Source organism: Chroicocephalus ridibundus, chromosome 7 (assembly GCF_963924245.1).
Source record: "Chroicocephalus ridibundus chromosome 7, bChrRid1.1, whole genome shotgun sequence".
Lineage (NCBI taxonomy): Eukaryota > Metazoa > Chordata > Aves > Charadriiformes > Laridae > Chroicocephalus > Chroicocephalus ridibundus.
Window position 1 is genome coordinate 42,933,902 of NC_086290.1, and position 20,343 is coordinate 42,954,244.

Sequence of the window (20,343 nt, forward strand, 5' to 3'; positions counted from 1 at the left end):
TGTGGTTTTTTCCTCATCCCATTACAACATTGCTTATTTTCCCCATAACAGTCCTATTTTGTAGTTGCTATGACAATTTGCAGCATTACTTATACTGCTTTACACATGCAGAGATCGAGACAGGCTTCTTTCTTTTCCAGGATTTAATAATCTTACGCCTTGAGTAGGAAAATTATGCTCAGTCCTGCTGGTTACCTGCACTAATAGGCTAGTTAGATGCTCTAATCCAGTCTGATTCTGATGCGATATCATCCTCAGGCACAGATACAGCTCACAACCTACCCTTTACAGAACAGGATCAAACCTACGAGATGAACCAGTAACAGTAAATAAAAAGCCAGCGCGCTCAAGGCTGCATTGTACTCCCCCTTTGGTGCGTGGAAGCAGTTTTGAGGGATTTTACAACTTAATGCAAAGGGAGACTGAGCAAATAGGCAAAAATTCAAATAGGGACTTAGGGGTCGCATGCTGTCTGATTAACAGGCAAGGAGAGTCTGTCCTGTCCTTTGCTTTTAACACGTAACCTTGAAGACATGCGTTACTCCTTCTGACTCCCTTGAACACGTTTCTCTCCAAAGCTGAAAGGCTCCTTGGGATTATACCAGCTCTGCCAAGTCCTCCAGAAAGGGCTATAAACACCAAGCACATCTGATCCCATTTGGACGCTAGTAAGACCTGAAATGATTATTTCAACCCTGTTTTGGGGAGGGAAAACAAATGGCTGGGCATGTGTCCTCTAGTTTTTAATCAGGGTGAACCAAAGAAACACTCAAATCACATTTCTGCTTGCACTGTCCAATTATCAAGTGTCTGCTCATCCCCATCACATCTAATAAACTGAAGCACTAGGGCCAGGTCCCCCAAGGTGTCAGTCACCCTGACCGCAAGAGGTACACAGGAGCTGCCAGCTCTTCACAGCTGAAAATTTAGCAGTTCTACATCAAACTTTTCCTTCAATACTTCATTTTCCAGTGGGCCCGTCCCTTCTTTTGCCCTCAGTGACGCAGAACATCACTGCTGCAAAAGCTAAAAACATACCATAATATCTATAGTCTTAACATCTGACCCACAGCAACGTGCTTGCAATCATCTTAATGCTTATCTGATAAACTAATGCTTTATGGAAGCAATTATGTTCCATTATATTGCCTTTATATTAACGTACTCTGAAGGGCTAGAGCACTTCGTCCCCCTCCTCCCTCAAAAAGTCATTCAAAATATAAAAAGAAACTGGATATGAGCTGGCTCAGCAGGAGGAACCACTTGACATTCCTCAGTCAGAGGAGGCAGAAAGGGAGGTTATTGTAAATTGGAGTGGACAATCGTGGAGTCGGTTCTCATCGCGGTACAATGTGTTGTCTCCATGCAATAACCTGCATTCAAAATGCTCTAGCCCGAGGATACCCGCTGTTCGTAAATCAGCGGTACGGTTGTGGGGACAACCTACGGGGCTAGGCTTCCTCAAAGATTTATAACCTCCAGGCTCCCCAATGGCCTGCGAGCGGGCACAGCTAAGTCAGTACAATACCGCCTTGTTTCCTTCTGTGCTGGAAAGCCCCGCGAACCTCACACCAGCGTATGTTCTTCCATGTCCTGACTTCAGAGGAAGCGCACAAAACTCTCATTGATCCACCAGCCAGAGCCATTAGGGTCAAAGCTAATACTGCTCTTGTTTGCCCCAGTCTTCTCCACTCTGCTGCTTTTATTTTGTTTATCTCCTGCACCTGGGTTAATTGCTGCAATTGAGTGATTTGGGTGGTGCAATGGGATGTAAAAGAAGTAGGAAAAAAAGGAAGGGGAAGGACCTGGGTGGGCTGCAGAGGCATTAGGAAAAGCAAGGCCAGCTGCATCCTGCAGAAACTCATATCAGCTGAAAAGTATACTATGCACTTTTAAAAGTTAATGGTGCAAGTTCAATGGCAGGGTTCAGATTGTAGGTGTTTTTGCTGACTGCTGCAGGGAGTCCCGGCAGCATCCTGGACCTGCAGCACACACCCGGTGCTCTGGGCGCTTGTGGGCTGGAGTTTGTCCTCCCCACCCCACTGCTGCACAAGCCCTGAGTCATTCTGTACTCTGAGATTGGGAATGATAAGATCAGCTGACAGAGGTCCGATTTAGGCATTTATTATCAAGCAAGAGCAACATTAACAGCTGCCCTGTTTTCTTATTAGAGTTAATACATAAGCTCTCCCTCAATGCTGCTCAGACCAGCAAGAGGTCTGCTCTGAAAGCTCATCTGATGCTGGCAGGGCCTTTTACTGCCTTCATCCTTCTTTGAGAGGCTCTAGGAACAGCAAGCAAGGGCAAGGTTGAGTCTAGATTGCACCATTGAGGCCAGCGGCCTTTATTTCTAGATCTAAGAAACAAGTGTCAGCTTTCCCTGTTACCTCAGCCCACTGTTTCCCCCTCCTTCTAGAAACCTGACAACATGAATCAAGAAACTGTTTTTCTTCCAGCATAACTGAGTCTCAGCGCCAAAGAAATTTCTGAGCTCCGCTGGTAGAGAAGCATTTTCAGAGACGTAAGATTTTTTGACGCCTGTCACTCACAAGAGAGAGTCTCCACCAGCAAACAGAGGTTACAAAATAGAACAAGACCTAAAAGGGTTTTTTGCTACCACAGTTGTTAGCACCCTTCAGTGACAAACCTCTTCTCTGAATAGAAACCTCATTGCCCAGAGTCCATTTCTGGTTCCTTTAGGATGATTTCCCATGATGTTCTGCACTGATCTGCTTTTACCATGAAACACCACTGACAGCCAGTCCACGCTCACATCAGAGCTCCACCTATTCCTACCAAAGCTACCAAGTAAGGAGCAGTATCACTTCTGGAAATGCAGCTGGCCTTAGGTGACATCTTCCATGTCACATGGTCCCCTAGCCACTAGACCAGACATTAAGCAATTGCTTGGAGTGCAGCAGCAGTTGCTTCTATAGAAATAAATTAAATTCTTTTCCTCGCTTCACATCCAAAATAGTGCCCACAGCTACACTTTAGCACTGGTGCCAATATAGCCCTTATCCTACAATTAGCTCTGAGCAATCACGCAGAAAGGCAGAAAAGCAATGCACACTCTAGAAACATCAGCTGGTCCTCATCTCAAACGCAGAGAGACCTTCACCCCTCATAAGGGCTTTGGGGGGAAGCACCTTTTCTATTAAACCATCTTCTCAATTAGCACAATTGAATGAAACTCGTGGCGCTGGTGGGGGTTGTAGCTTCAAGCGTTTGAAGGATGCTTCAGGCATATTAAGGATGAAGTTGAAAAGTTTTTAACTTTAAAGCTTCCATTAATGAAACAGCATTTTAATATTCCTATTGTTAAAACAATCAAAAAGAGAATCTTTTGCTAATGGTTTTTGAAATACATTGTAGTTAAAAATCCCTGTATAAATATAATGGCTCACATTTCCAGCGTTGCTTTTTTGAGAAATCCACACACATAGAGCCCTGGCATCGTTGTGTGATAACTCTTGCTTTCATGTCAGGTTAACATTGTCTCCTCTTTTCAATTAGCACTTACAATAAGATGTGGACAGATGCCCAGAAAGACCTCGACATCCAGCTCCGGAGAGAAAGAGAAGAGTTCCTCCAGCCAGAGAAGGACCGCGTGAAAGCATTCAAGACATTAGCTGTTTCCTACATCAAATACATGCAAATCTTCCGTAACTTGGAGACGGCCCATGACCAACTCCTTCACCAGCAGAAACGGACAGTGATTCGGCAAGTGCTAGAAGGCGTGATTGGCCGGATCCTGGAGATGAAAAAAGAGATGGTGGAGCTGGAGAACTCAGAGTTTCATTACATCGATAATATCCTGGAAGATCTAAAGCTTCTCCCTGTAGGTCTACCTCTATTACGAGCAAATTCATAGAAAGTTTGCCTACCCTGTATTTTAAGGACTGTCACATTTACTTGCAGTCTGTGAAGGTCCACCAAGTAATTATGCTTCCTGCATGTTCACTAGTGTACCGGGCGATCGGTAATTACGGCATTTTTATTAAAAATCAGAGTATATTTGATCTATGATGAGCATTAGATATTGGTCCAAGATTTTAAAAGCTGATCTGCTTGATCAATATGTTGCATTTCTGCATCTCCATAGCAGCACATGCTCTGTGGACCTCTCCCTTGCACATATCTTAAAATGAAGCTATATTAACTTAGACAGCTTCACTGTTAATGACAGCAGTTTGACTCCTCTTCATTTTAGTGTGGGATTAGACAGAAGATGGGCAAGTGATAACGAAGGTACAGTCCACTTCAGTCTGCCCCATGCATCACTGTGAATCAGCCTGGCCTCAGGCCTCTTCCGGAGATTACAAGTAATGCTAAAAGTTGCATAGTCTGGTCTGCTAGTTTGTAGTACTACTAAAATAAGAAATCTGCGACAAGTGTCATATTGTAAAGGAGACAGGAGCTGGGAGCATATTCATCGTCCAGGGTTCAGGTCTGCCTGGTGTAAAAGCAGCCCCCTGACAGAGAGCCAACTGAACCCGAGGGATGTGGCAGTAAGGCAAAGTCTTGAAGCTGTGCTTTAAAAGCAATATGAAAAATTAGCTGCGAAAAAGGTGGTTACTTCTCTCGCAGACAGCTCCACCTATTGTCAAATTTAGGTACCGCTGCTAACAGCTTTTCCAAAGGAAAAAGAGTTGGAGCTTAAGTTACTGCTGTTTTCAGGATCCCAGTTATAACGTGAGATAAATTGCCTAATGTCATTAGAGCATCGTTCTGAGATTTGTAAACATGTTTCTGTTTGCAATTGCATGTGTATCTCACTGTGAAAATTTGGGATAGTAATTGCCATGAATTTTCACTAGCTCTTTACCTTCGCCGTTAATCGCGGCAGATTTTAAATAATGTGAGAAGGCATACTGGGGAATATAAACATATCTCCAGGAAAACTGATCCTTAAGTCATCTTTTGAAATCGTGAAGCACTGCTGTTCTAATGATGTATCAGTAAATCCACCTGCAGCAAAAAGTTGGCAAGTCTAAAAAACCATGCCTGGCGGCTATTTAAAAAAAAAAAAAAAAAAAAGCATAAACTAAAATTCCTGCACCACACCTTAATTTTAAGAAGGCATGACATACCAACCTATTAAAACAAAAAGTTATGAAGACATTCTAGGCTTTTTTTCAAAGAAAATATTATTTTCCATAGTAGACAGAAATACAGATTTCTGGGGGTTTTTTTCCTAAAATAATCACATATTCCCAGTTACAAAAAAATATTACTGGACAGTACTTGACAAATAACTTCTATTTCTTAAAGAATCTGCCCAGATAGGATAGCCCTTTCTTTCACTGTATTATCATGGGCTAAAATTTAGCATGATTGCAGGTAGAGAACACAACAGAGTAGTTTCATTTTATACCTCGTGCAATGATAGTGTATGCTTTATACTATGTCACTGTAAGGCCAAGCTTCGTCTTTTTTTAGTTCTGTGCTGCCTGTTTTTGTACAGTTGCCTTCCAACACTCAGTCGCTCCATTTCCTGGGGTAATTGTAAAGGTATTAGGATACACAAATCCCATGTAGAGCTGGGAGTGGCTAAAAGGCTGCAAATTTGACTTGAGGGTAAACATCACAAACCTAACTTTTCAGTGCTGGGCCCCAAGAAGAGATTATGAAGAGAAGTAGTCCCCCTACTTCCCACTCCCTCCAGTCCCAGTAGTACAGCTTTGATCAGTAAAAGTCACAGCCCAGAATCACTTGTAACTAAAGCTCAGGTTAGACATCAGGCATACCATCCCTGCCTTGACTGACTCACTGCTGCCTGACAGCTTAAAGGTCTCATCCTGTGCAAAGGTGTCCAGACAAACCACTTGATTTCTGAAACCTAAAGACAGCCAGATTTGTAATCCATCCTAGAGCGATTTGCACTCTTAAAGTACGATATATAATCATTTCCATCAACAGTCAAGGATGTTAGAAGGTGCAAACAGGGAGCTTAACAAGACAAATACTTAGAAATTTTAGCAGACCGGACCCCTGCATTGATAAAATCACTAGGGATAAACACAGTCCTGCCTGGAAGCTTTCTTATGCTGCTGTAATAGAGATGTCTCGGTCTGCACAGTGTGCAACCGAGGGAATTAGTAACGAAATCTTTAAGCTGGCAGATCACAGGGGCTGTTTTCATTGGCCACAGCCTTCCTTGCAAATTCTTGCTCTAGGTATTAGAAGGCCTTCGGGCTCGCAAGCAGCACATATACCATGCGCCTGTGTCAAGGCAGGAGCAGTGCTGCTTCTTTACGGCCAGCCCCTTTTCTTCTCGGTATCTCTCCACACTAAAGTTGGCGTTGAGGCTGCAAAGGATCGAGTCAAAGATCTCCCTGAGCAGGTCAAAGCCCACCAGTTTCCATAGCAGACAGAACAGAGAGCACTGATAGCGCAGCATCAAGTCTTGTACCTGGCTTAGGCTCCTTGGGCAAATGGATGCGTGTCCATATATAACTGGGGACAAATTATCGTATAACCGGACTGTGCAACTCCTCGTGAGTAGCACAACAGGCTAACTCTACTGCCTGTCTCCACCTGTCCCTCCGGGTGAGCCATTCACTTGAGGAAATACTCTAGATGTTCCTGAAACAGTACATAAGGAACGTGGCACCGGTATGAACCAGACCTATGAAGACACATTCCCCTCCCCAAAGAAATATACTTACCAGTAATTATTCTTGGAGAATTGTCTCCAGTCTTCAATACAATGCGAAGAACAGGTTATGCCACTCCACAGCATCTTAACTTTCGGGGCGTTTTTTTTTGTCTGCCCATCTGTGTCTTTTTTCATTTCTCGACGAGTAAAATTCTACAGGAGAAGAATTGGTAGAAATGTCAATCAGTTACATCTTTTTAACGACGGAAACAAGTAAAGACGGCCACTTCTTATCGTGCCTGATTTTGAGAAGTCACCGAGATACCACAGTCACAGGCAGTGACAGTTTGTCTACCTGTAGAAATAGCTGTAGATGAACAGAACTGTGCTTTGGTTCCTTGTAACGGTTAAGGAAAAATGCAAGAGAACAGACCTATTTTTCATGTTGATTAAAAAAAAAAAAAAAACGGGATGATCACACAACCAGAGGTATTCAATTCAGTGGAAATCATGCTCAAATTTCCGGCAACCCTGCCAAATATTTTAACAGTTTGATAATATAATTGAGCTGTTATAAAAAGAAAGATTTCTGGGCTGCCGTGGTTTAGAAACTGGGTTGATTTATTTGTTTTTGTTGAATTAGGCCTTAAGTAATTGCAAAGTAACAGCTCAGCAGCTGTTACAGAGGTCAGATTCCCCAACACTCCAAAATATTCAACAATCCCAGTCCAATTTTATTGCTTTGTAAAGGTGTTCAATTAGCAAGTAATGTGATTTTAACGCAGTTCTAAAAAAGCATCTCATGACTATTTCTTCCTCTAGGAAGAGGTAGAAGTACCTATACCAAGGTATTTCATTAAAGAAAAGCTGGAAGTCCTGCAGCAGAGGGAGAAAATCCTTGATCAGATTTTGCTTGATGCTGGATTGCAAACGGAGGTAAGCGTACAGCATACCTATGTAACAGCGTGCCTAACTTTTTAAGTTTATAGCCACACATGTCTGAACGCATGAGCCACTGAAGTGAAAAGCATTTTTATAGCAGTTCAGAAGTAAAATTCTGTTTACACATAAGGCACAAATAGAAGGTAAGATTAATTTTTCCTGTGTAACAATATCCAGTCACATCTCGAGTCTGGTTAAGACCGAAATGAATCGACTCTGCTTTATGTGTGTGTGAGAGTGTCAGAGAAAGGGCAGCACTTTGGCCAAGTTTAGTAGGTGCTTTATTGGTCCAGCTAACTCTCATCACATCATTAGTCCTACTGAAATCAAGTCGGGCTTAAGTTTTACTGAACCAGGATTCTGAACCAGGAATGGGCAAAACTCCGAGTTCAGGTCAGCACAACTGTTAGTATTCAGTTGTTTATAACCTCTGAACAGCAACTGCAGTCTCTTCTGTGTAGCTATAGAGCTGCAGCTGCTAGGAGGAGTAGAAAACTGAGTTTTGGCAGAGCAAAAGTCATTACAGAGAAGTACGTGAGCACTCCAGTGAAGACTGTTCTGGATTTGATATACTTTTGACTTTTGGGAAATGGTGCAATGCCTACAAGCAGCCATTGCTAACCTCCCGGAATAAACAACTGTGCCCACACATCTAGCTGGCTTGGATTCATAGATGTTATAGCCATAAGAGACAGCCTGCATCAGACCACTTAGTCAAACCGCTGCGCTGTCCCAACCATTGAAATCTCCACCAGTAACTGTGCTGGTGGGGGAAGTCTGTGTATTGATTGATCCAACAAAGCAGTGGTGGGAAGGCTCCAGGGAAAAAAGCCAGCACCAGTCAGTCAGAGGCAGCCTGCGGAGACAGAGCACAGGCTCTCTGCTAGACTACTTCCATGGGCAGCTGCAGTCCTCTTGGCCTCCACAGTAAAGCTCTGGGAAATTCTCTGCTCTTCTTACAGTGTGATGTTGATCTGTGGAGATCCTCTGTTTCAGCACATGATACCTTGAAGCCTTTTTGTTTCCCCACATCAGGTTTTCCTTGTCACACATCAGCGCATCACGTTCACTTTCTTCTAAAGGTCCTCAGAAAAACATCTCTCAAGATACCAAACTTCCAAGATACTGCAAGATAGCACTGAGACAGAAGTCTCTGCTGTTTCAGACAGGGATTTTTTTGCCTTAGAAAGTTTCTGCAAGAAGTTCATTCGTTGTTTCATTTGCTGAGGTAGGCAATTAACAACACACAGAACTCTAATGCTTTGCTTTGTCCATTCCTTTTTGGCCGTGCTGTTGAAGAAACCTGTCAAGGCTATGACATTTGAAGAAGCCATTAAAATAATCCAGGTTGCAGAACGAGCTCGCCAAGGCCGGTGTCGAGCAGCATTCATGAAGCAAATTTACCATGAAAAGAAGAGAGAAAGACAAACTAAGCATGAGGTCCAAACAGGTCCAAGTCCAGATGATGCTGCCACTTGCATTCAAAAGGTGAAATCTCTGATTTAACAACACTTCTGGTAGAAACAAATAACAATGTTTTGTTCAGAAGGACAGCAGTAGACAGGAACACAGCTTATGGGATGGGAAGCGTTGTGAAATGACAGCTTTCAGGGTGTCTAGCAAGGTGAAATACATCATTTAAACCACTTAACAACATGAGACAGGACCCTAGATGCGAGATCAATGGAAGCAGTCCTGCACTGGCGATGTGGGATGACTTTATAACCTACATGTTGTTTTTCCATTCTGATTTTTATGACCTCAGTTGCTCTTTCTGGCATCCCTCTGGAATCCAGTGCATGTCAGGGAATTCATGCCTTTTTCTGTGATCTCCGGGGAAAGAGTTCATTCCATATCTTGTAAAGATAAGAAAGGGAGATCACTGCTAAATTCCAGAAAAAGTCCTTACACATGAATAATTCAGATAATTCAGCCTGAGAACAGGAGCTCGGTCTAAATTTTAAGTCTAAACACCTTTTGAACCCGGCTGATGTTGTATTTAGAAGCTAGATATACCAGTATGAGGGGATAACAGACTTCAGAATGTTTTTTTTTTTTAAAAAAAAAAAAAGTAGCAGATGGCAACCTGTTAAAGAGTAATAGTTTCAATTGTATATTGTGCCTTTCCTTCCTCTATTTGTTTTTTCCTGTGTCTGCCACAGTAAAGGAAGCTGTAACAAGGCCCATTTATCTCATTAGAGTTTTGTTTACAATTCAGGTTTGGCGTGGATACATCCAGCGCAAGAAAACAGAGAAAATGAGAGAAGAGGAGATGATATTTCTGGGGATGGTAAGTAGTGCTGCCTAAAGAATATAAAATGCCACAGTCTGTTTGTTCCTCAGACTTTTGCAATTTAGCAGAAGATGAGAAATTAATTTCTAAGGTTCTTCCTATTTTAAAAGAAGTCTCTAAGGAATACAGAACAACACTGAAATGATAGATGGCACAAAAGTAGCACAATTTGTCTTATGCTGCATGCATGTGTGCTATATATACATAGCCCAATGCATATGGCAGATGTGGAAACAGGCGGTGTAGAATTTGCCCCAGGTTCTAGGGAATTTGACCCAGGCGTGACAGAGCAAGGAAATTTTATTTTTTTAATTCATAATTCCAAGACGCTTGAGCTGCCTTATTCCCGAAGTAGAATTAAAAGCAGCAAAGTCTTCTTCTCCCACCCCTTTGCAAACCAGTGTGTATGTATGTCAAGAGCAGGGAAAAGGGACATTAAAACTGCCATATTAATAAATCGATATTTCCATAAGTCCACATGGAAAGAAGCAAAATATTCCTCACATCATACTGAAAAAGTACAGGGAAGTGAACAGCTGTCAACAGTCAGTTAGATTGCGTGAAGTGAAAGACAAAAATGAAAGCACGCCTTCCAGAAGAAGGGCTGCTTTCCTTCCATAATCAGAGAAGGTACATCTCCTCCCACCGACATCTTCCTTCCTGGCAAGAAGATAAACTCTTTACAGCTGACATTTTCTTTGGCCACCACCAATCCTTTAGGTGCCTTCATTAGGCACTTAATGGGCATCAAGCCTCACAGCTCTCTTCAACTCCAGCTACAGTAGTGCAGCCCTTGCACCAATTTCTAGTAAAGCTGCTCCAAAGCACCGCATTACAGAAACATTCATTGCCGCTCTGTGTTTGGTAGGTTTATTAATACCTCCATGTTCTACAGTTCTCAAATGATATTTTATAAACTAACCATTTAATTTTGAATTAAAACGTGCTTTCTGCTTCTCCCAGACAATATGGATGATTTTCTTACCCAGTAAAGGGATTGTCCTTAGCTATGTTACAGGTTTGTGAAAACTAATTGTGCCTATGGCATAACACCTGACAAACGTGCATCATCAGTTAAGGGTGATCTTAAAATCTTTTCTTTAGGAAATAACATGTACATTTACCGAAGTTTTGCCATGTTAAACACAGATAACCCCTTACGGATTATTGTCTTTAATTTCTGCTCGTCATTAACAGTAAATGTAGCCAGCATAGCTAAACAGAGCTTTGGGTGATGATTCTGCCTCTGTTTAAGACAAAGAAAATTCCCAGAGTGAACCTGAAATAGTGAATATTTGGGATGTACTGAAAATGAATTAGAAATTATACCTTTAGCAAAACAAAGAATCGTTTCCTACCAAATCCCAAGACATTTTCTGTCGAGTCTTAGAACTAGAGTTTTAGGAAGGAAATCTAAGTCTGGTGTCAGTTATTGGAGGGTTCACAGCCAAGCGCTCTTTTCATGATGGCTGATGGTAGGAGTAACTGATAACTAGGATGTAAATAGCCTAGTTTATGGGGAGGAAATCCATATGATCATAGGGATGAAGGGAATTAAAACCAAACACATGTAGCATATTCGTTCCTGACCTGCATTTAGGAGCAAGAGAATTGATGTTTGCAACTCTGCACTTGGAGTCATTACTCTCTATCAAGTATATAATCAAAGGATGTAGGGGAAAAAATTGGTATCTCTAAATAAAAAAAATCTGTTTGTCTTGCTAGTGTTTTTATATTCCCCATTTGTGGTTCCCTTTTACTTTTCATCCTGCCTTCCCTTCCATGGTCTCCAAAGGAAGCGAGTGGCAAGCAGGCATTGGTTCACACTGATAGATAGGCTGTGAGCTCCAAAGGTCAAGTCCCTTTGATGTATGATCACGTCAGCCCTCTAAAAAATGACCACAGATCTTCATGTGTAAATATGTTGAATTTGCTTTTCTAATGCTGCACGACTTAGATAAATTAGAAGACCTAGCCATCCATTACTCCAAGTCCATCCCAAAGGAGACTTGGCTTTTACTGCAATAAATATAATTTCTCTTACGATTATAGGTATTTTAAAAATGTCTATGTTATTTTCATATGAAGACTGCTTTGCGAAAAGAGTTAGGCCATTTGAAGTCTGAATAATGTGGGGTTTTTTGAAAAATTCTGTTGTGTTGGCCTAAAAAAATATGGAAGTATGTGCAACAAAGACCAGGAATTGTCCAGTCTTTTACTTAATCCAGTATTATTTTCTTTACTGTCTGCTTACTTCAGAAAAATTTATATATCTTTTCTGGAATTTGATTCTGTTTCATCTTTTGCTTGATGACAGAGTAGAAGCCTATGTTCCAGAGATTTTTCTTGGCTCAAAAGTAAAGGCTCATTATTATTATTATTATTTATTAAAGCTTAATTGCAGAAACAGCATGATTCCCTCAGCACATGTTTTTCTAAATCTCCAATAAATCACAATTTGTAATACCGCTTTAATTTGTAAAGAGAAGCGAGCCTCACTAAGAGCACATATATCTTGATAACTGTATCCTGGCCTGTTTCCTGATCTTCCTCACATTGCTGCCACAATGCTGTTTACCACCGGCTCCAGCGTGACCACCAGAACCAACGTTCCAGGCATAGTTCTGTGTTTAAGCCACACCGACCACACTGGTGTTGCCAAAAAAAAAAAAAAAAGAAAAACCACATTAATTTGTCTTGAAAACATGCATGTACAGCCCAAACAAACCTGTCTCTTCTTGCTCCGACTATTTTACCGTTACAGCCCAATTATAATGTACCATCTTTCCAGTTTTTAAACTGGTGCATAATTCCACTTGTCTGTTTCTGACGTTTACAAGTTCCCTGTCATTAAACACCACAGTTAGAGGCTGTGTGAACAGGTTTTTGGCAACTGCTTTGTCTCAGGGTGGTGCAAAACAGCCCAAGTCTAATAATGGATCCACACTCATTGCTCTTACCAGCAGACTCTCCTAACAGGGTAGAGCCCGCAGGAAGTTATGCTTAAAATCTCAGAACACAGGCTACTGGCAAGAGGAAAAGCCGTTTTTAACATAAAATGTTAGGATAAACAGTTTGCAATCAGACTGATTTATGGAAGGGTAGGCAAGAGCCTAGGAACAAGGAATACAAAAAGAAAAGGCAAAATCCATCCCAATTTAGGGGCTCAGCCTACAGTTGAAACTTTGAGGCAGGAGTATTATGAAGTCCTGGACATCCCCTTGCTCATGTTTTCTCTTAACGAGCCCAAGTAATCAATCCCATTGGAGCCAAGCGCCCTCCATGCCTAAGCAATTTATAGGGCTGAGCCCTGTATGCTTTGGACATGTACACACGTAAATGCCTTCTTGTCTCACGGATACATGTATTGATTTACAGTTACACACCCCTAACACTCTTCTATTCCATATTTTCAGCCCTTACCAAAGAGCAAGTGGCACAAAACATGCTGATCTATGATTTTCTCATATAATATTTCCACCATTCTTCCTTATTCTGTATCCTTTTCACATGAAAGGATATATGCGGTTTTAAATAAAAAGCTCTTCTCTCCTTCTTACCTCTTTTAAACATACCCTAATTTAGGCATGTTGTCTCGGATAATGCTTTTATTTATATCCGAGAAAACAGTCTGGCAAACATTCCTTGTTCTTTGAATTCCTGATAAATATAATTCATTTCATCCAGTCAGGAAAAAAAAAATTAGCATTTCCCAGAATAGCCTTCTGTGTAAACATTATAGGTTATGGCTAAATAAATATTATATGGGAATTAACAAACCACAAAATCCATAAGTAAGTGAAATTTAAAATATTTCTTCGGCTCTTGAAAGTGGTTAATTACAGTAGTGGTACACACCAGGCCTGTTTTTATCAAGCATAAGATTAAAATGACTTTTGTTTTACGTGCAGCCTAAATGACGTTTAGATGTCAGCACAAAGTTATAGGTTATTTCACCCAGCATCCATATACATCTAAACAGCGATATCTAATCTGTCCTGTTTTCCATAGAAGTCTTAAACTTGCTTATTCTTGAAATAGACACTGGGAAGCAAGAAGCCTGCTAAATAATTCGGCTTTCATTGGCTGGAGTCACACTAACAATGCCTTTCAGAGTCCAAAACGCATTTGCCATTTTTAGCAGAAGCTTGACATCATGCCCAGGTATAATATTGGAAATAAACATAACCAATATTATATAAACTTATATGGTCATGAATATAAATGTTTTCTTCACTTCAAATGTTCTTTCTCTTATCTTATTAAAAAGTTTGCATGTCAATATTTATATATATGTAGATACATAATATAAATCTATAAAACAGCCATTTTCAATATTTTTCTAACAAGGCCTCTTACTACAAATGCTTTGTTTGAGTGCATATGACAATTACTTTAATTGGCAAAGCCATTGAAGTGAATCATATAGTAGGGAAGCTTTAATGAATGCAATATATTTTGCTTAGTTGTTCCTTTTTTGTGCCTAATTTAGCGATTCAGCCATATAATTGATGTGGCTATCACCATTTGTGTACCATGGAACCTATACGAATACAATCTGCGTAAGACAAGAGACCTCTTAAAAATACATTCTTCCTGCAGCCAGAGAAAAGTACATCGAGGAAATGAGAAAGCAAGGGCATAGCTAACTCCTATATTAAACTTTCAAAGAGAATTTGGATCACTGTTTAAAATTCAGTGGAATAATAGTCATGAGTAAAGAACAGGACCTCAGTTACTTAAGTGGTAAATTCCTTTATTCTACTAGTAAGGAGTTACTTGGCTGTGTAGTCTAAACTTCAAAAAAAAAAAAAAAAGAAAGAAAAAAACCCTCACTTTCACTCCTTGTGAAAATAAGTGACCACCAAAAATACTTACTTTGCTTACAAAATAAAGCCCTTCAGAGAAGCAAACTATACTGTTTCTGAAAGTAAGCAATCTACAGCAAAATGCTACGCAACCAGTATGTCTATTGACACATTACAATTTAGGACAATCTTGTCTGTAGCAGAACACGCACCGAAGAAGTCCCATAAAACCATTCAGTGTGTGTTTCAGCTGTGCTGTTTCAGGTCTAAGCAAAGAAGCTGTCCTAAATTAAGTACCCGTAATAAAAGCTGCAGTAAATCTACCTTTCAGGCATAATACGAACGTTAGCCTTAAAACGCCAAGTAAAAATGAAATGCATTTATTTCATTGAAATGAAGACTATCTTTCCTTGTAAGCGTAGTCGTAATGGAACAATTGAAGAGCAGTTAGTTCCACAGCGTGGGGCCTCCTATATGTAGAACTGCAGCCTTAAGCATGCTCAGCCAGCCTGCACACCTCTAAGTGTTTTATAATGAACAATAAAGCAGTCTGCGTCGGAAAGAGCTGTTGAGCTGACTAAGCAGAAAGGCAGGCTTTTCAAGCTAGGAAAGAGCAATCCGTGCAATCGAGTTCCTATGTCGAAAAGGGAAAACGTACAGAGACTTCCATGGCGTTGGCTTACCGGGAAGGTGGAGGCAACTCCTTCCTTCCTTCTGCTGGTGGGTCTTCCGCTGTCACGAAACCTAAATTCCCTTTGGGGAGGGCAGGGGGAGGAGGAGTAAAGAACAGAAGACTCAAACAGTGCTCTCATCAGCGTACTTCTGACTGATGAGTTGGAATAAAATTCTCTTTTAGACAAATGTCCATTTTGCCTTATTAATTTAAACAAGGATTTTAAAGACAAAGCCCATCAAGCATTAGATAAGCATTTTAAGTTAATGGACCATGTAGTCCTATTTTCCCACAAACTCAGGAATCTTCATGTTGTGTCCTATTTTTACAGCAACATCAATTATTAATATGTATACTTTTGCTGACAGAGGACCACACTAAAAATGTGAGTTTCGTTATCCAGTTCTGGGTCATTAACTGTGAAAAGCTTGTAAATATAATGGTTTATTCACATGGGAAGCCTTCATTAAGATGCATTATTTTACAACTGATGGGGCAGCATTGCATTATCAAGTTCACTGTCTCCATCTAATATTTGTAATTTGTTTCTAAATGAGTTGCTGTTTGTAGGGCAAGTTAACAAATTTGAATTTCACGTGGCCAAAGAAATTTCTTAAAGATGGGAAAATGCTTCTTCCCCCAAGGAAAAGCTATTTATTAGTGTCTTACTGTAGAATGCCTCCCTTTGATTCAGAAGCAGAAACATTAGCGGCGCTGAGAAAAGTCATGTTAGAAATAAATTGGCTTTTGTCTTCCTTAACGTGCACATTAAGTATAGGGGGCTATAAAAGCAGCAGTCATCATATCGTCTCAGCGTAACTCTTTGGAGCTCCAGAACAAACATGTGGACACATGGAAAGTTGATCCGCAATCCTGGAAGGCACAGGTCAAAGGCTGGCCACCAGGGAGGTGTTCAAAACCAACCTCTCACACTGTCTGTCTGTCTCGGCAACCTTTCTACTATTTCACTACCTATTTTCTCTTGTGTTGTCGGGTGACCAAAGTTCAGACTTACTTTGTTCTGAAGTCTACTCCTTGACAAGAGAGCACAAACTCCACCTGGGCTGTCATATAGGCTCTGTCCCTGTTTGAAGACCCAAGAGTGCTTGAAGATTAATCTGAGATGCAAGGTTTTGCAGTTGCCTCCTCGCTGCAAAGGCAGGGTTAGGAATGGCTTGAACTCTGAAGCTGGTGAGGTTTAGGATGACATATACTTTTATGTTTAGGACAAGAACACTGGAGAAAATAAAGCAAATTAACACACTGGCTTTCTTAAATTGCAAAGCTAGAAGCAGCACTATTCTCTAATCCAGATTACCTTTGCTCTTCAAAGCTGCCTTCTTTTTTTTTTCCTAAAGGTGTTGCAGTAGTCTAAAAGAATTCATACCATCCATTGTGTGCCTGAGAATTCCATTTTCTTTCCTCAGTTGGAGTCTTTTTTTCTTTTTTATTTGACAAAAGAAGAAAAGCATTTTCTATGAAAATGCATCAGAAATGCACAGCAAATGGTAGGGAACTAACACTGACGGCCAAAACAATGGCACAATTACATCATCTGGACATTTTGGTGTATCTCTTCAGCACCTCCTGCTGCTGAAGCGTCTATTTTTGGGGTAAGTTGCTAAATTCACTTCCACACTCAAATTTTACGTAGTTCATCTTCTTATTCCATACCTGTACTTTACCAACCGATTCCTTTCCTTAATCATTCATACCCTTAAATACGCTTGGATTAGTTCTTACAGGCCAGGGAAGCAGTTTTTAAGATAGCCTCCATTTTACTTAGCCTGTGTACACCTAAGTTCTTTTGATGTTTCCTCATCCTTGCTTTTCCTCAAGTTCAATTTCTTTTTTTGACATAACTGCATCGATTTCAGAGTAACAGAATGGAAAGCCGGCCCAAGTTGTACATCCACCCATACTGTTTTACTGAGACAACCATAGCATGATTTCCTCACTGTCGTTCACCGCTTGCCGCCTCCTCCTCCTCCTCCTCCGCCTGAACAGAAGCCAGCCTTCAGTTCCTGACACACATTGGCCTCCTGGTCTTCACTCATAAACAGGACACGATGCGTATGTTCCACATTAGTCGGCCACGAATCCTTCAGGACTCATTTATCACAGCCAGCTCTGCTCTTCGTTTCGCGTTCTCCCTCGCCCATCGGAGCTGGAGCCTGTTATTGCCAAAGTTTGCACTACAGGAGGAGCCCCTGGTTTGGCAACTGTCCGTCCACCACCAGGCCGGCTTCAAAGGATGTCATTTGTTATTAACGTATCTCTCTGCTGCTCATCACAACAGCTTACCTGGCAGCGCCGACTCCCGCTCACATAAATTATCTTTTTGTACCTGCCATGTCCATCCATCTTTTGGGCTCCTCTCCAACACCTACCCTCCTCCCCAGCTTATCTGGCCATCTAGGTGTGAGCCAGCCCTGCTTTCCCAGTGATGGAAGCAGTCAGGCAACAGCACATCTCACATCAGCAACGGCTTTTTCTTTCATGTAAATAAACCCTTTTCCATGTACCTTATTTTAGAAAATATTAATATTAAAATATTAATCCCATTAAAATATTAATGAGCATACAGTCTTACCATCTTTCCCTTCCTCTTTCATTCCTTTCTTTAGGGGGTTAGCGAAGGGGGGTAACTGGACTCTCATTGGTAGAAGTGGCTCCTGTTTCTTTTGTTTTCTTGCAGTAGAACACTCTTTGGAAAAAAAAAAAGGGAAAAAAAGGTCAAAATACAACAGACCTTCTTTTCATAAGCTGTTCTACAAGGTTATGTTTGTATGTCAGCCTTAGGGCTTTGCGTGCAGCTCATAGACTAGTATCAGCAGGTATATTGGTAACTGTATGATGCTCAGAACGGTAGCTGCACAAATATTTACTCAGGGCTCGGCTGGGTTTTGCAGACCAGAGCACGTTCTGTAGCCCTGTTGTCATCAGCACCTGAGCCACCTGGTTTAGAGCTACCTGGGCTGTGTCCACACCACTTTCACAACTCCAGACTTGAGGGTAGATATGGTCTGTATTAATTCACTTAGAGATAAGAATTTTCTGCTTATGGGCTTGCTCACGTGGGCATGTTCTTTCCAGTTCAAATAGTTCTTACCTCATCTGGCTTTGGTACTGATGAGATACACGCTGGTATATCACGGCGATGAGTTGCTGGTCATCAAACGCTCCCTCGGGGCTCAGTGGAGAGCAGTTCAGAGGGGAAGCTGAGCAGAGGAAAGGTTCAGAGACGGCAAAGAGGAGCTCTCCTGTCTGCTGCTGCAGGGGCCATCCTGCTCTCCATGTTGTTCTGGTCCCACACCTGCCCACCCCTTCCCTTGCTATGGCTCTGGGCCTCAGTTGCCTCCTTGGCTGGCTTGCGGACCTCATTACACCGAGAGAGAATTAACCCAGGGGAGATAAAAGGGATTATTTTCCGCTTCTTAGAGAGCTGTACTGGTTCACCACATTGTCAGGTGAGTGCCAGAGACTGTGCAGGAGAAGGGAGGAACCACACGTCCAGCAGTTAGGGCAGAGGGGGAACTGCCCCTTCCCAGCACCAAAAGCTGTTCATCTGGTGAGCCATCTCATGGCATTTCACCCTTAAATGTTTAGATGTGTGCTGTAGAGGAGGCTATCTTTCTCCATCGGCTGCAAATCAGCATCACTAAAGCTGGAGATATCATTGTGCCGAGGCTTGACTATTGCTTCTGTCACTGCCCAAAGGAGACAGGATGGGAGAACTGCTGCCCACCCAGCAAGACACCATCAGCATTCACCGCAGCTACCTCTGCTCATGGAAATACTCGTTCGGTCCCTTTCTTCTGCTCCCAGATTTCTTTCCCTTATCTTCTCACCTATCTTCAGCAAGAAACGTTGGAAAACATGTTTCTAAATGAAACAGCCCTTCCCCTGGTGAGGACCTAGTTAAGAAATCTCGTAGGTTGTCCTCTCAGTGGCTGTTCAGGCTGTGCTATGGCAGTACACAAAGACATGGAAGAGCCATGCTAGCTCTAGCTGGCTCGTCTCTTCGGAAGCAGCCCTGCTCCCCATACCTCTAGGCAGCAGCACTCCGATGGGAACTTCTCAGAAAAGCGATCCCTTGAGCATCGTTGTAGTGAAGCAAAAGTTGAGTGGGAAACCGCCCGAGGGAAGCGGGTCTTGTTTCTGGATCTCAGTCTGGGAAGCAAGCCTCGTGGGTCCTCCTCGGGGTTCCACGTGAGCCCAGAGAAAGCATCATCACATCTGGCTATTCTGAGGTTCGTTTCGTATTAGTAAGGCAGACAGTGGTGAAATCCAGGTGAAATACAAATAAATAGCATTAATATTAGTCATGCCGTACTTAAAAATATGTGCTGGTGAAGAATTGGAAACGCTTCAGGGGAAACTGAAACATGAGTGAAGGTAACATCTCAGGGGGAAAGGCAACATTTTGGGTCAGATATTCAGGAAGAGAGCACGTCCAGCCGCCTTTTGAAAGCACGCTGCTCTTCTTATTTCCTCCTGAATATTTTCTCACTGGTGGCCTTGACCAATTCCTTTTGCATACTGCGAGTCACACATGGCAGATGCGGGGAAGGCAGTAAATTGCGTTCCTGAACAGGGCCTCTGCACTTACTTTGGATACCGTGCAGTCCCGCTGTGTGCTTTCTGAAACCAAATTTGCTTGGCACTTGTGAGTGATTTTTGGAACCTGGTGGAAGCATGGAAAAACACCGAATAACAGCTCTTAAATATAAGCTGGCCAGACCTTTGGTCGAAGCTTTTTTGTCTTTGTGGGAGACCTCTGGAATTAGGACTTGGAGCACACTAGAAAACACGTCACCGGAGCAAGGAGAACGTATTACTAAATTATTCTGAGATGTGCCGGTTTAAGCACAATTTCTGTACGTTCTGAAGGTGGAAGGACAGAGCGGAATAGTACTGGCCTTTTTCCTAGGCTTGTATTCACGTGTGCTGCCACCTATATGTCAGATAGGCACTAACTTCGAAGAGTATAACACCATACCACAAAAACAGATAATCAAATTTT

General features: G+C 41.9%; 1 protein-coding gene across 2 annotated transcripts in view; it reads left to right on the plus strand.

Annotated features, from left to right (window-relative positions):
* The window catches only part of IQCA1 (IQ motif containing with AAA domain 1), a 109,195-nt gene that overhangs the window by 8,078 nt on the left and 80,774 nt on the right, over positions 1-20,343 (plus strand). For both annotated transcript variants that reach the window (XM_063341289.1, XM_063341288.1), the window contains exons 2-5: positions 3,517-3,841; positions 7,424-7,537; positions 8,843-9,031; positions 9,762-9,833. In XM_063341289.1, coding sequence (XP_063197359.1) covers positions 3,517-3,841; positions 7,424-7,537; positions 8,843-9,031; positions 9,762-9,833 — 700 coding nt within the window. The remainder of the gene's footprint in view (positions 1-3,516; positions 3,842-7,423; positions 7,538-8,842; positions 9,032-9,761; positions 9,834-20,343) is intronic.